General features: G+C 41.7%; 1 protein-coding gene across 1 annotated transcript in view; it reads right to left on the bottom strand.

Annotated features, from left to right (window-relative positions):
• Positions 1–15,140, bottom strand: part of focad (focadhesin) — a 71,720-nt gene that overhangs the window by 2,249 nt on the left and 54,331 nt on the right. The window contains exons 27-43 of the mRNA XM_050067634.1: positions 14,236–14,474; positions 14,036–14,125; positions 12,267–12,414; positions 11,850–11,969; positions 10,196–10,318; positions 9,618–9,695; positions 8,810–8,881; positions 8,512–8,614; positions 8,312–8,392; positions 7,998–8,126; positions 7,794–7,909; positions 6,707–6,967; positions 5,787–5,876; positions 4,376–4,553; positions 3,947–4,044; positions 1,257–1,508; positions 1,066–1,141 (exon numbers count right to left, since the gene is read on the bottom strand). Of these exons, the coding sequence (XP_049923591.1) occupies positions 1,066–1,141; positions 1,257–1,508; positions 3,947–4,044; positions 4,376–4,553; positions 5,787–5,876; positions 6,707–6,967; positions 7,794–7,909; positions 7,998–8,126; positions 8,312–8,392; positions 8,512–8,614; positions 8,810–8,881; positions 9,618–9,695; positions 10,196–10,318; positions 11,850–11,969; positions 12,267–12,414; positions 14,036–14,125; positions 14,236–14,474 (2,254 nt within the window). The remainder of the gene's footprint in view (positions 1–1,065; positions 1,142–1,256; positions 1,509–3,946; positions 4,045–4,375; positions 4,554–5,786; positions 5,877–6,706; positions 6,968–7,793; positions 7,910–7,997; positions 8,127–8,311; positions 8,393–8,511; positions 8,615–8,809; positions 8,882–9,617; positions 9,696–10,195; positions 10,319–11,849; positions 11,970–12,266; positions 12,415–14,035; positions 14,126–14,235; positions 14,475–15,140) is intronic.

Raw genomic sequence — 15,140 nt, 5'->3', positions numbered from 1 at the left:
TTAGTGAGTGGGTAGAAGACATTAGCAAGTGGCCCAATATTCAAAGGCCAGGTATTTACATGTATTTGGTAGAGAAACGTAATGGGTACACCAGTGAGAAACTGCAAGCAAATAAGTCACTAGCTGCTAAATCCTCCCTCGCTAAAGACAAGGACACACAACCACTCTGTATGAGGCTTGAGTCACAATCAACAAACCAGAAAACTAATGTTCCTTAGAGGGAATTGTACTTACAATTTGTGTTGTTGGCTTGCTAGCTAACATAGCTCTCGCTCAACAATATATAGTTGTTAGATAAACATGAGCTCTGCTTCTGTATGCTGTAACACGCACATTTTTTTAATGTGTCCTCAGCCAAGTGCTCGTCAACACATTTAAAAGCTTGTAGCCATAGATGCTGCCAGTGTTTCAGTTTAACAACTGACTGTTATTGGGTGATCTTCAGCCGAACGTGTCAGTGGTTGCTTGTACTAACTTGCATAACTGGTTGGCATAGATAACTATGAGGCACAGATGACTATGTATTCAAAATGAATTGAAGTAAAATTGAAGGCTTTTATGAGGACAGCTACACGTTCTGTTTATGTTTTCAACAGCTGCCGTTACTGCAAGCAACCGTGATGCATTTGGCTGAGTCACCAGATTTGCTCCCAAACAGTTGTGATCCTGTCAGAACTTGAGTCACTGTTGGAATATTGATTCTGGCAACTAAACACGCAGTAACCATTCATTTTGATGCTGGTAACAGTTTTAAATCAATGTTTAAAGCTTGCTAACTCATCTGCTGCCAACATGTGCATGCATAATTTTGATGACTTTGGTTGTAAAGGGTCTTTAAGACTGACCAGCAGCACTAAATCAACCCTTCTTAATACATCTGTGGCCCAGTGTCAAGCTTTACAGACTTACACTAACATAAGTCGTGACATCACTGTTAATCCCTGAGCACAGGAGGGTGTAAAGACTTCAAACACTGTCTGAGTAATGGAGCAGCACTTAAAGAAATCACATTACGTGGACAGAGATATTTCTATGGAAAATGAATCCTTAATTGTTTGTTTTTACCTTTGGCTGTGCTGATGGTCGAGGCCGACAGACTCTGTTCAGGACCTTCTGTGATGCTGAAAAGCCAGTCTATGAACTAAGACACAGAACACACACACACATTGTCACCATCTTGTTCAGCTAAAAAAAACCTGGCCCATAACTTAATCATTGATTTTAAAATGATAACAGAGTATATGAGACACACTGACCTTGTCTGTCTGGCCGCTCCAGGGCTTTTTGTCCAGGAGCAGACTCAGACTGTGGGGCATTCCCAGCAGGCACTGCGGCAGGGCACGCTCAGTGAATGCCTCCACACCGTACAGACTGTGTTGCAGAGTTTGGGGCTTGGAGTTGGGTTGCCATGGGAACCACTGGGCCCTAATGCCAAGGAGGAGGGGCATGAAGTGGTCACCCCAGGAAACTACAGCAGCAGAAAAAATCTGGAACAGGAAGTCTGTGGCCTGTGTAAACACAGAGCAAATCAATCGTCAACTTAAATAGGCAGGAATACTACGTAGTTTGAACAGGTTTCAAGAATGGTACACATTGCATACTGTACTGTGTTCATTTTTAATGAACTAGCATTACTGCCCCGTGGTTGTATGCCTCAGCGTACCAGTTACGCCAGATTTCCACTGGATGCGTGTCCGTTGCGGAACGGCAGCGCTCGTTATCCGCTGTGTGCTCCGCCGTCCGTCAATACCCACCGACTGCGTTTGCTGTGCGATGCGGTGCAGCTCCGCCGGAAGACATGCACTGCCATGATTAATATCTCCTCGTCCATGGTGTTCACGGGGTGAAATGACGTCTGAAAACCTCTGACCTGTTGACTTCAGGCCTGCCTCTGCCCATTATGTAGTTTTTAAGGTGTAGTGCAGGGAAATATGATCCGCCGTGAACACTGTGTATTTTATTTTGAAAATTAACCGGATGTTTTATTGTGTTTCTGTACACGACTTCCTGCCCCGCACGATCTGCTCTGTGCTGAATTGCTGCGTTGTGCTCCGGCGTCCGGCAAAAATAGAAGTCCTGTGTATCTGTTGCGGAGGGCTCCAGAGTGCCGGAGCTGAGACGGAGCCGGAACGCAGCACAGCCGCAGCCGGTGGAAACACACATATTGACTAGAATTGAATCCTATCGGCTCCGCCGCCGTGCCGGAGTGGAGACGCAACCAACGCGCATCTGGTGGAAATTGGCCTTTAAGCTTCTCTGACAGTTTACATCCATGTCTGTGAAAACCTGGATGCTTCGCACACAAAAGATCTATACAATCAAAACACTTTTAAGGTGAACACCCAAGATTAGTGTCAAGGGTCAAGATTTATGCAGAACATTATGATGTCACAATTAGGTTGACCTTTGACCTTTTGCATATAAAATGACATCACTTCGTTATATCATTATAGGGTCAACACTAGTTTTGTCATAACTATGAAAACAAATCTTGAGTTATGGCCAAAAAGATGTATTGTGATGTTACTGTGACCTTGACCTTTGACCACCAAAGTCTTACCAGTATATTCCTCAGTCTAAGGGGATATTTGAGCCAAATGTAAAGAAATTCCCTCAAGGTATTCTTGAGATATTGCATGCACAAGAATAAGAAAGATGAGGTGACACTGACCTTGACCTATGATCAACAAAATCTAATAAGGTCATCCTTGAGTCCAAGTGAACGTTTGTGCCAAATTCAAAGAAATTCATTCAGGGCTTTCTTGAGATATCATGTTCACAATAATGACACAAACAAGGTCCTCTGCTCTGTCACATCACCATATAGAAAAAGAGTCCCCTAGTTGAATGGCGCTGTCCAGGAATTCGCCAAGTTTTAGGTGAATCAAAGGATATTACAGTTCCTGATATCCTGTTGGAAACTGATGCAGCACTGAGGTCGCCAAGTTTATTGTCCAATGCCTGTGCAATGGCTAGCAGGATGCTAGTTCAGCTGGTGGTCATTCTTCTCCATCTTTTCCTCAGTGTTTACTAATGTTTACATTTGAAAAACACAACCTGGCTAGCAAGCAGCTAGGTAGGAGTCAACAGGAGGAGAGTTTACAGACTGGTGAGTTGATTCCATCATCCTGATGAATGACTCGCAGTCACACGTCACCAACGTCCAAACCCTGCCACAAAAAGCACCACCAACACTTGCAAAATAGACAGAAGAGTCTAAATTTAGCCCAAATTTAGCAGAGCTGAAAGAGGGGCCAATGGAAGTGTTTGCGCCTATGTAATAAAAACCCCATTTGATGTTTAGTTTACTTTTTTATATGAGCAGCTTAAAAAGCACCTATTATTCTAATTTTTGGTTCATACTTGTATTTAAGATTTCAACAAGAACATGTTTACATGCTTTAATTGTCATAAAACCCATTACGTTCCTCATACTGTCTGTGCTGGAACATCTGTATTCACACTCTGTCTAAGATACTTTGCCAACTCTGCTCTGACTGATCAACGTTTCTGGCTCTTCAAAAGTCTCTGCATCGTCTTTGCAGCTGGAGAGTGACTGTAAAAGAGAATGGCGGCACTTTCTACGGTTTGAAGCCTGTGGGTTTTGTTTACAGGGATTACTTTTACATACGTTTATCTCATAACTTGAAACACTGGCCATGTTTGATATGAACATCTGTCATTATACACATAGGACAGAACATAAGGAAAAGCATAATAAGACCCTTGTAAGTTTAAAATCTGTTCGCACATTTGACACATATTAGTGGACACGCCCAACAAGCCTGGAGCTGCATTCCAAACCAGCCCCGGTATGACAGTTACTCCCGAGGAGCCCTAAACTCTCACCTACATTCTGAAACATTATCTGTGGCATGTGACAACAACACACTGACAGCTCCACAAATACTACACTGCAGTTTGCCGGCAAGGCTCGGAAACATACCAGTTTGGTGTCTCCACATGCGACGGAGGTTGCACCATAGGCAATGTTTCGGATGTGTCCCATCAACTCAAGGAGCCACTCCATTCGTTTCAACACACCTAAAACAAAGAACAAACCATCTCAACAAGTGGACTCACTCAGAGGTGGACATAAACATGAAGGCAAACATGTACTGCATGTAGAGAGGTATACTATGTGTTGACTTCTAAATAAATTGATCATTAAAACCATTATGTGTGGAATTTGAAAATTCTCAACTGTAGTGACACCTAGTAATCACATCCGCAAAAAGCCATAGTTTACAGATAGTATCTTCTTTTACAGGAATGATTCACAACTTGGAAGATTTCAAACTATGCACTGTCACTTTTCCTGCATGATGTAATGCCGCAGGAAAAGCTCCAATAGTTGACTTGTTTCAGGCCTAACCTGTATTGGGGTTGGTGGCCAGGCGACACTGGTAAAAAGTCTGCAGGAGGAGCCAGCCGACTCTGCTGCTCGGCCAACCGCGAAGCACACCGGCAATTACATCATTGAGACCCAAGAGAGGAACTCTGCCCTGGGAGGTCAAGTAAGCCAGGACAAAGCAGGTCTTCTCCATCTGAGTCTAAACAGAACAGAACATAATGAGAATATTTTCCAAAACAGCTCAAAGTTGATCTGTAAGTTTGTTTGTTTGTTTTTTTACAATAAAATCTATATATCTGCAGGTTGCAACTCTATTACGTAACAGACAACAACAACAGCTCCAGAAAAAGCAGCCAAGAACCAAATGGCAAAATAACAGTTAACCCTTTAATGTTCTGCTTAGCCATTTGATAGAGCACATTCTGAGTCACTTTATCTTAATGAAAAATGTGTTAAACTGAACTCAACCTGATTGAGCTATCTCTACCATTTGGTTTATGTATGTAATGATGTTGCCGTGTCTTTAAATAGTCAGTCTTTATGTAACTTTATGCAAAAGTAAAGTCTAATAAAGGTCAAATAATTTTTTGAAAACATGCTCTACCAAACACTTAATTTGTCCTTTTATGGTAAAGGCAGTGAAGCTAAGCTAATGTCAGTAAGATAGACTATTTACCACAAAATTAAAACACTTCTGATCATTCATTGTTATTGAATGATTAATTTAATGTTATCCATTATATATATGCTGAAATAATTTCATAAATATGATTTTTTTTACTGTGTAAAGCCATGCTCAACCAAATGGCTGCATTGAACTTTTATGGTAAGGTAGTGATGCTAACATAATAAACTTACAGTTTTTATCACATAAAAAAGGATAAATACGCACTGTTATTAAAACCATGTATTTAATGTTATTCCCTTATAAATATATTTAATGATGAAAAAAATATCAGTATGATTTTTCACTATTTCAAAGCACTTTAATGGTAAATATCTAGAATAAATACGTGGAAATATACTAGTACTGGTAATACTTCTAATTTGGTAACAAACTGTTGGTATACTAACATATTACGAGTATTATAACAGTATATGGTTTGTAATTTTGATTTTTTTTTCTCCTTCTATTTTAAAGTTACAATGAAGTCACATCTCAGCCGTTTGGTAGAAGCCTGTATTCAAAAACTATGGAGTCTGTTAGAATAGAAAAAAAAGAAGAAAAAAAAAAAGATTTTTGTTATTATTGCCCCGAGGAATTTTTTTCATTGCTTTTTTCATAGTGAGGACATTTAAGGGTTACTATACACTCTGCTGTTGAGACATAAGTAACACACTACAATATTTACTTTAGCATATCTTAGCACATGACACAAGTGATTTGCTTTCTATACAACTATTCTCTGCTTTCTGTCCCATCATACTGTACCTCTGTGACTCGTGTGATTCGGTCAATCTCTGCGTCAGACATCTCAGACAGACACTTGGTGATTCCCACATACAAATCCACTTCATTATCCTAAAACAAATGAATCCATCATCAGCAGGGAAGAACTGAAATAGGATACTCTTGCTAAATGGTCCGATACAATTACAGCTCATACATTTCTTTAAAAAAAAATCATGTTAAAATGTTATAAAATGTTAACTGTTTGCATGTGAGATATATTGGAGTTGCAGTTTAAGTTCAAGCACTTAAAGCAGTTTAAGTGTCTGCTGAAGAGCTAAAAGCAGTTGAAATTTCGGTCTTGTAGACTTGTAAGCAGTGAAATAGCTGGTTTGTGAGTACAACTCTCTCCTAAATCCAAAAACTAGAATGCTAAAACTCAAATTTGTGATGCCATCACTTATAAGGTCTGAAGCTGCTCCATAGACAATGAGTCGATAAAGATGTTTTAGATGACGTTGAGAGCCTGTTTATACTGGGTATTAACATCAATCTTGAGTGCCGATCACGAGTTGACAGCGCTAAATACAAGTGTAAAGACCACCAAGACGCATGTGATCTGATCACTCAAACCACTTGCTGAGGTGGTCTGTCCACATTTTTTAATGCTTATGCATCCTGATGCGTCTCCAACAAGGACTATGTCATCAATGCAGGACATGGTGGTTGTTGTTGACAGTTCACAATTACTTGCTCATTTTATGAAGACTTTGAGAGAGAGAAGCTCATGTTCACAAATACTGATTGAACTTTCTTCAATCTTTCTTCTTCTTACATTCACATGTAAAGGGAATATAAATGTGCCTTCAGTAGTTAAAGTGCCAGTTGGTGTATAAACAGTGACATGTGTTGAAATGTTTATTAATTTATGGATCATCTCAGTAGGTAATTTCTGAATGTACCTGGATGTGATTGGGCAGGAGGGTAAAGATCTTCTCAGAGGTGGAGCAGAGGATGCTCCAGCAGTTGTTGGGGGGGTTTGGGAGAGCCATGGCCTGAGCGAGGCCCTGCAGTACGGAGCGACACAGGGACAGACGCTGGGGTCGAAGGTCCTCCTGGAACTGCTGCAGGCCCAGACTCTCCATGTAGACCTGGAGCTTGTCTTCAGCTACATGCTTCATCCACAAGCCCAGGTTCTCATACAGGTGAGCCCGAGTGTGGTACTGGAAGAGAAATAGAAATCCTCTTAAGTCATTTTTGATTCTATAATTATATAGTCTATCTATAATTATTTTAGATAATTATATATAGTTATATAATTTAATTATATAATTTTGTATTAATTAGCATATAGGTCACAGTCCAGCTTTAAGGTCACAGTGACCTTTGACTACAAAAATCCAATCAGTTCATTCCTGATGAACGTTTGTGGCAAAGTTGAAGAAATTCCCTCAAGGCCTTCATAAGATATTGTGTTCACCACAATAAAATGGATGCCATATCACAGTGACCCTGACCTTTGACCACCAATACTTAATCAGTTCATCCTTGAGTGCAAGAGGATGTTTGTGCCAAATATGAAGAAATTTTCTCAGGGCATTCTTGAGATATTGCATTCACAAGAGTAGGACAAACGGAAAACCTGAAAACATGATGCCTCCTGTCACAGGTAGTGGCTATAAAAGTGTTTCACTGGCGACTGGATATCTACAATCTGATATTCTAATTCAAGAAATCATTTGATTCTAAACAATGAGGCCTTTTAATGTCATCAATCATGGGATGACCTCTGAACTTCAGCATCAAACATAGTATGATGGCATCATTGGTCAGAATGTGTGAGACATGATCTGCCAAACGGCGTTATGAAACAGACTCTTCCATCCTCCTGTGTCCCACTGTACACCCTGCCTCTGAACATCCTATCTGTGCTGAGCTAATGCCAACATTCAGTGACAGCTTTTTGGTATTTGATGCGGTGGATACATTTCGCTCAATATTCAGAAAGTACTGAGGTTCAATCCCAAACTCTACACGAGAGGAACTTACACTGAGACTGTGCACAAGTGGCGGTGACAGCCAGGAGCCCAGAAAGAGAGAGGCACTCTGAGAAGACTGAGCTTGACACGCTGCCAGTACCACACACTGATGCTGTACATCCTCTCCTGTCAGAGAGAAAAAAGATGCTGAGCTTGGTGCTTTGACTCTGCCAGCCATAAGTTTACAAAGAGACAAATGTGTGAGAAGTCTTACCGAAGCTGAGTCTCATCAGGGGAGATAGGACTGCGCTCCAGTTGATAGGTGGGTACTGGAAACTGGCTCCGACTGATGCCAGTGGGGTCAGAGCAGTCTTAACCAGAGCTGGAGGGGCATACTCTGGACCTGGGTCCACAGGAGGAGCAGAGATCCAAAAAGGGAGAATGCAAGAGAACATTTTTTTTTAAAAAGATTTGTATATTTTATGTTCATATTTGTTGTATATTGTTGAAAAGAAAGTTATAACCTGTGTGGGTAAAGTTGAGAAGAGACGAAATTGATGCAGAGATTTAACTGAACCAGTCACAAACCTTTTTTTCCTGCCTCTGCGATGAAGTCAATGATGGATCTGATGACACTTCTCTCTGAGAGGTAACTGAAATCCTGAGGAACTGAGAGGATAACAGGAGGACATGGAGAGAAATAAAGAGGCAGACAATAACTCTAGAAGAATCCAACCGTGTAAACGCGGGGGTTCACAGTGTGGCTGACTGTGAGCTGCTGTGCCTACCTGCTGTGTGACTGTGACTGGTGGACATATGGGCCAAATGCAGATGACCAACCAGACAAGCACTGTTGGACTGCAGACCAATGGCTCCTGAGAATGTTATGATCTGCAAAAGAGAGCAAATACAACCGGACAGCTCAGTGTAATTAGAACAAACAAAACAAATGGTCTAAAATGTGCTCTGCAAACATCATGGTAATTAGCTGATAACATCATACAATATCTTATATATCATAATATCAACCAGTAATATTTCATATGGTAGTAACAACAGTATTAAGGATAAATTGTGTCCACATACCTGTGTGATGGCTCGAATAACCTCATTCAGCCTGCTCTGCTGCTGGGAGGAAAGCTCCAACTCACTTGTTTGCTGTACCACAGGAAAACAAGCTCAATGAAACGTACAGAATAGTATGATAACAGAAGCATTCACAGTCTCATTAGAACAAAAATTTATAACTAGAAATACTTCACTCCAAGATTTAAAATTTGAATTAGTTTACTGACCCATATCTGTGGTTGCCAGCCGTGTCTAGATCGTAACCCCAGATTCGCAGAAACTCCAGTGAGATTTCATGTTCCATTTTTCAAGTGTTCATTTTAACCCAAGCAATTATCGTTCCCTAACCCTCACCCAGTGCTTTTTGTGCCTTAACCTAACCAGACCGTAACCACAGCTTAGTCACACCATAAAGCAGAAGGACAAGAATATTTTGAAGAACTAGGGCACCCAGTAGCTCAGTGGGTAGAGTAGGCGTCCCATGTACAAAGGCAATGTCCTTGCTGCAGCAGCTGTAGGTTCTATTCCAGCCTGCAGCCATCCCCTCTCTCCCTCCTTCATACCTAACACTGTCCTATCAATTTAAGGAAAAAATCCCCCCAAAATAATAAAAGTTTCCGCTAAAAGTGTAAAATGTGAGTGCTTGAGCCAGAACTCTAAGCCTTTGTAAAAATGGATCATTTCTATCTGGTGTTCAGCCATTGCACCACTGTTAACTTTTTGTGACTGATTTAAACTTCACTGCAGAAATTAGCTGTGAAACATCTTCAGTAAGTCTTTGCCAAAACATTTCAAAGTGATCCCAGCAGCTGAGTGGATCTCTTACCTGAATGAGGTAACTCTCAGATCCTACTAAAGCCACCAGGCCGTTAACGGCAGCCAGGCGCTGCATAGTGGGACAGCCCTGAAACACAAAGACAGCTCCCTTTACTGATCATTCAGCACACTGGGAAACATATTACATATATATATGTATATACATACATACATACATACATATATTACATATTACATATACGAGTTATAGCTGCCTGGTATCACAGAAATTAAAGCTTGAACATAGAGTAATTAAATACAGGCTCTTTCTCTTTCTTTCACATCGTATTTTACAGGTAAAGTGTAAACTTTAAACAGCAGGAATCCTGGCTAGTTTCAGATTTCTAGCTGTTCATGAGCAGAACACTCAGTTACTCATTAAAAGCTGCTGTTGATAAGATTTGATTTCCCATTCTTAATTCATTCATTCAATGCCAAGTAAGAGCCTGTGGGTGTTTTAATTAATGGTATGGCACATTCTTCACTATGATGACCCCACTTTGATTTAGACTGACAGAGTGGGTAGATGTTGTATGAATACAGTATTTACTGCAGCTGTAAATAGGGAGGAAAATGTAGATCTAGCACCTCAGCCAATAAGATCTTGATCCAAGCAGCCAGCAGACGAGGCTGGATGTCCTCTGCTTTACCATGGCCGGACATTGACAGGCCATGGACCACCAACCCCAGAGCCAGGGAGAAGCCTGGTGTCTGAACAGAAACATTACAAAAGCAGAGAAAACTGGGGTTAGACCACAGAGAATGCTTCAGGATTGTGCAGCACTGAAGGAATACATTACAAAAAAGTATATCAGTTGTTTCCTGAGTTTAATGTCACCAAACAATTGGTTTCTCACATTTTAATTGTTTTTAAAATAAGTATCAGTCAGTACATTGACTTAAAGTAAAGGTTTAGTAGTGACCAGTGGAGCCAAGTTAAGGAGAAAAAACTGCTTCATTACAGACAATTCTCAATTCTCAGAATTGCCTCTCTGCTCTTTGCGGATGATGTGGTTCTGTTTATTAGACTGTGCTCCTCAGCACGCACTGGGGCAGTTTGCAATTGAGTATGAACCAGGCAGGATGACTCATCCCCTCCAAATCTGAGGCCATCATTCCCTGCCTGAAAACAGGGGACTGTTCCCTCTGGGTATGGGGAGTGGCAGTAAAGCAGTTGACCACCATGGTGAAGAGGGAGCTGAGCCAGAAGGCAAAGCTCTAGATCTACCCGTCTATCTGCATTTTGACCCTCACCTATGGTCACGAGTTTTGGATATTGATGAAAAGAATAAGTTCACTGATATAAGCGGCCAAGATGAGTTTCCTCTGAACTGTGACTGGTGGCACCCTTACTGGGAATCCTCTCTGGAAGCAAGATGTCAGCTTTCTGTCATTGACTCTGCCCTGACTTCATCAGACTAACCTGCCTTCCCAAAGCTCATAGCAGATATTTACTGGACCAAAAAAGTTTTCATGTCAGCTCCATGGGAAAAACCCCCAGCAGTGTTTGTATGAATTAATTCACTGATTTTATTTCCTCGTCCATTGAAGCGAGTGAAAGGGAGCTCACAGGCTGATTATGAGCCTTGAGCAATCAATGTAGATACACTGAATAAGTTCAAAACACATATACAGCTGGATATATGTGCAATTTGAACAGCTATCCATGCAAATTATGTTTCACCAATCGTAACAAAAATAGACTTGATGTGTAAAAAACAAGGGGGGTCTCCTTGAGGATTGATACATTTACATTTACAAGTAGAGGCATATCAGTTCTGTGAGAAGCCAGAGCGACAGACCTCAAAAATGGTTCTAAAAACTAGAAATCTTCCAAAAATGCTTTCAGTGGGAATTGGCCCTTAGAGATAAGGTGAGTAGCTCAGAGTAGAGCCGCTGCTGCTTCATGTCAAAAGGGGCTATTTGAGTGGGTTTGGGCATCTGATCAGGATACCTCTCGTTAATGGTCTTACAGGTACGTGCAACTGGTACAAAGCCAAGGGGCAGACCCAGAACACACTGGGGGAATTACGCATCTCATCTGGCCTGAGAACGCCTCATGATCCACCAGGAGGAGCTGGAAAACATTACTGGGGAGAGGGAGTTCTAGATAACCTTGCTTAGCCTGTGGCCACATTCCGTTTTCTAGAAATTTTTAGAAACTTTAATTTTTCTGAGAGGTTGGGGGTGATGACAATTTCAGCACCATGTATGATGCAGCTGACACTATCTGACTGACTACCTGTTGGCTCTCCTCAGTCAGGGTGCGCAGAGTGTTCATGATCTCCTCAGCCTTGGCGGCATCTATAAGGCCTCCGCTGAAGGCTGAGACACCCACACACGCCACAGAGTACGCCAAGACCTGCACAGATGGGCATATTCAAAAGAAATAAAACTCCTCCAAATACAATTTCAGTTATTGCTATTACAAATAATTTTTCTTGAAAAAAGGTTCAGTTTTCTATCAATACCATTTACCCTCAGCCTGTGGACTACATTCATTATGCTGCATTACTAAAGCTACTAAACTAAAGCTACAGTCAGTGTCAGTGGAATAACCACAACTTCTACATGTTTCAACAGATCTTGACTACTAAGTATCCAGGAAGTTTTTCTGAGAACTCTAAAACCGTATCATGTAGTGTAAGACTGTTTGTACCTCCTGCTGCATGCGTCCCAGCCCACTGCTGTCCTGCAGGCTGGACAGTAGTTTGTCTAGTGTTTGGGTGACGTGGACATGTTGGTCTGTCTGTCCGCTGCTGCAGAGAGCTGTGAGCACCAGACCCAGACCTAACACACAGCCGGTACTGAGGGAGAGCACAGAGAAAGAAGGTTCAGGAAAAGGGAACTTATCACTGTCAAAGTAGACGTGTAGGGTGAGGGTCATAGCAGTGATGGAGCTAATTTCACTGGAAAGATGGATGTTTCAGTATCTTTACTTTATGTAGCAGGAAATTATATTTGAAAATAAAAGTGTAATGCGGGAAATTCACTACACTTTAAAATTACTCTTTATTACAATGCTGACACATGCTCATGACAGCCAGCCGGAAACCACTGATATAAACCATACAGTATACTGTTATCCCCTGATTAGTAGGCCTGTCATAATAATTACATTATTGACTTGCCGTCTCTGTTTGGAAATTACCTTAATCATTTTTTGACCTTATGTTTACGTGTATGTTTGTTTATATACGAATGTCCCCAACATTTCAGCCAACACGATGCCAGAATATACAGCAGGGTTTTCCCGACCACTGTAAGACTGAGCCCCAGAAATTCTCCATTGTTTTCTCTTCACCCCTGACTTTGTGCGTGAGTCTGAAGAAATATAAAACAACACTTCGAAGACAACACAGTGTAGCTTACCGGTAGCCTGCAGCTGCACTTTTGGAGTTGAAGAGCAACAATCTTGATAACTGTTTGCTTGCCAACCTTTGGCAACGAGCCAAACATGTTGCCTGTTTGTAATTTACCCTCTAACAACTTCATCCTCCATTCTGTAAATTCACCAGAAAAACTGCCTGGCTTTCAGGCTGTCCATCCCCAGGAGCTGACTGCAGCACACAGGCTTGATTATGGAGGTAATGGCGGTGCTCCTGGAGCTTCACTAAGCTTGTCTATTTAAGCCCTGACACACCAAGCTGAGAGTCGGCCGTCGGTCATTGTTGGCCTTTCAGCAAGCGTCTGTAGCCCTAGTCAGTACAGTGTGTCCTGCACTGTTCGCCCTTATCATCCCTTGTTGGCGTTTTTTCAGCCGATTCAGCATGGCAAATCGACATCAGAGCCCCCTAAGCCTGTCAGTGAATGAAATCATTCTGATTGGCAGTTCAGCTCAGCGCACAAGAAGTGAAACATAAGTGAGGAAAGTAAACAAACAGCTAAGGTCAAGAGTGTGATAGTCCCCTGACCTGTTTATCTACTCTGTGTGATTGACCTTGTTGGGAGCACCTGGGCCAGGTGCTCTCAGGCTGTAAATACCTCATCACTCTGGCTGACATGCTCGCTTCTCTCAATGCATTGTTACTTTCACACTTCCACACTACATGCAGCACTCATGCACACACATGCCTTCACCACTGATACTACTGATAAACACATCTCATCATTAGCTTAGCTTGCTTTTGGGTTTCCTGGGTTTAAAATTGTTCTTTCTATATATTTAATATGTGAAATATTATTATTCATTTACAATTTCAATCTCTGAATATTCTAAAGAATTAAAAGTGCTTTGCTCTTTGAAAGGGTGTACTTACATTATTATCTTCTTATCATTATATCAGTGGCATAAAATAAATTCTCAAAATGACAATAATATTATTTATCCCGATTATTTCTGGATCAATATATCGTCCAACAGAAGTAGTTATTGTGACAGGCCTACTGATTAGTACTTGACATCATGTCTAAGGACTCAGCACTGACTTGTATTCCAGGTTGGGGTTGAAAGAGCAGCTTTGGAGAGCATCCAGAGAGCTGAGAAGGAGATCAGCATCCTTCTCAACAGAGACATCACTGGATAACAGAGAGACACAGACATGCGGAGACCACACACTATCAGCTCAGTAATAAATGATGGATTACAAAATGTGTTTGATTCATTACTGCAGACATACAGACTTTACCTGAGGCGTTGGTGGTGCAGGCTGGACAGCACCATGCCAAGCGCCAGGCCAGAGTGGAACTGGACAGCCTGGGAGTCGTCAGCGGTGGGGGAACCCGGCAGGCCAGCCTGCAACGCTGACAGGACCTGTACCAGACCATCCCTCTGCCACACCACCAGCACGGGGACAAGCAGGGACAAGGCCAGGCTGGCGCAGGAGCGAGCTATGGCACTGGCTGTGTTCTCACCTGAGTAAGAACGCTGTGACAGAAGAAGGAGGGTGTCAGGTGTGTTTGATTGGTTCTGAGGTTTGAAGAGTTTGACTGACACCAGCCAAACAGCACAGCAGTGGATTTCATTACATTATTAGTCAGTGAGGAGAAGGTACTGCTGAGTTGTGTTTACATGTTGTAATAACATTCTCAGTGCAGCAGTTAGAAATCAGCAGAGAAACAGGGACACCTGCAGGAGTTTGTGGCTCATTGCATGTCATTTTCTAAAGAGCCACTGAGGACACAATCTCATTTATGCTGTCAGGGAGGCAAGTTATGCATCTGCAAATGAGAGGATGGTTACAGTCTGTCTTAAATTAATTCTCCCATGCGCATAGTATGTCTGATAAAAATCTTCAAGTAATGTTCCTTGAGTTAATGTTGGCTGGGGGGTTCCGGGGTTGAAAAATGATGCCAGCACAGGAGTAAAAATGTAAAAATGCCCAACTTCACAGCAGGAATAAACATGTTCACAGCCTGGTACATATGGTCACTTCTGGCTCCAAAAAATCCAAGATGGTGACAGCCAAAATGTGAATTGACTAGGGCTGGGCGTTATAACAACTATGTATGATACACTGATACAGTCAGGTCCATAAATATTTGGACAATGATACAGTTGTCGTCATTTTGGCTCTGTACACCACCACAATGG

This window comes from Epinephelus moara, chromosome 17, assembly GCF_006386435.1.
Source record: "Epinephelus moara isolate mb chromosome 17, YSFRI_EMoa_1.0, whole genome shotgun sequence".
In the NCBI taxonomy this organism is placed as follows: Eukaryota; Metazoa; Chordata; class Actinopteri; order Perciformes; family Serranidae; genus Epinephelus; species Epinephelus moara.
This window is presented reverse-complemented; position numbering and strand designations above follow the sequence as displayed.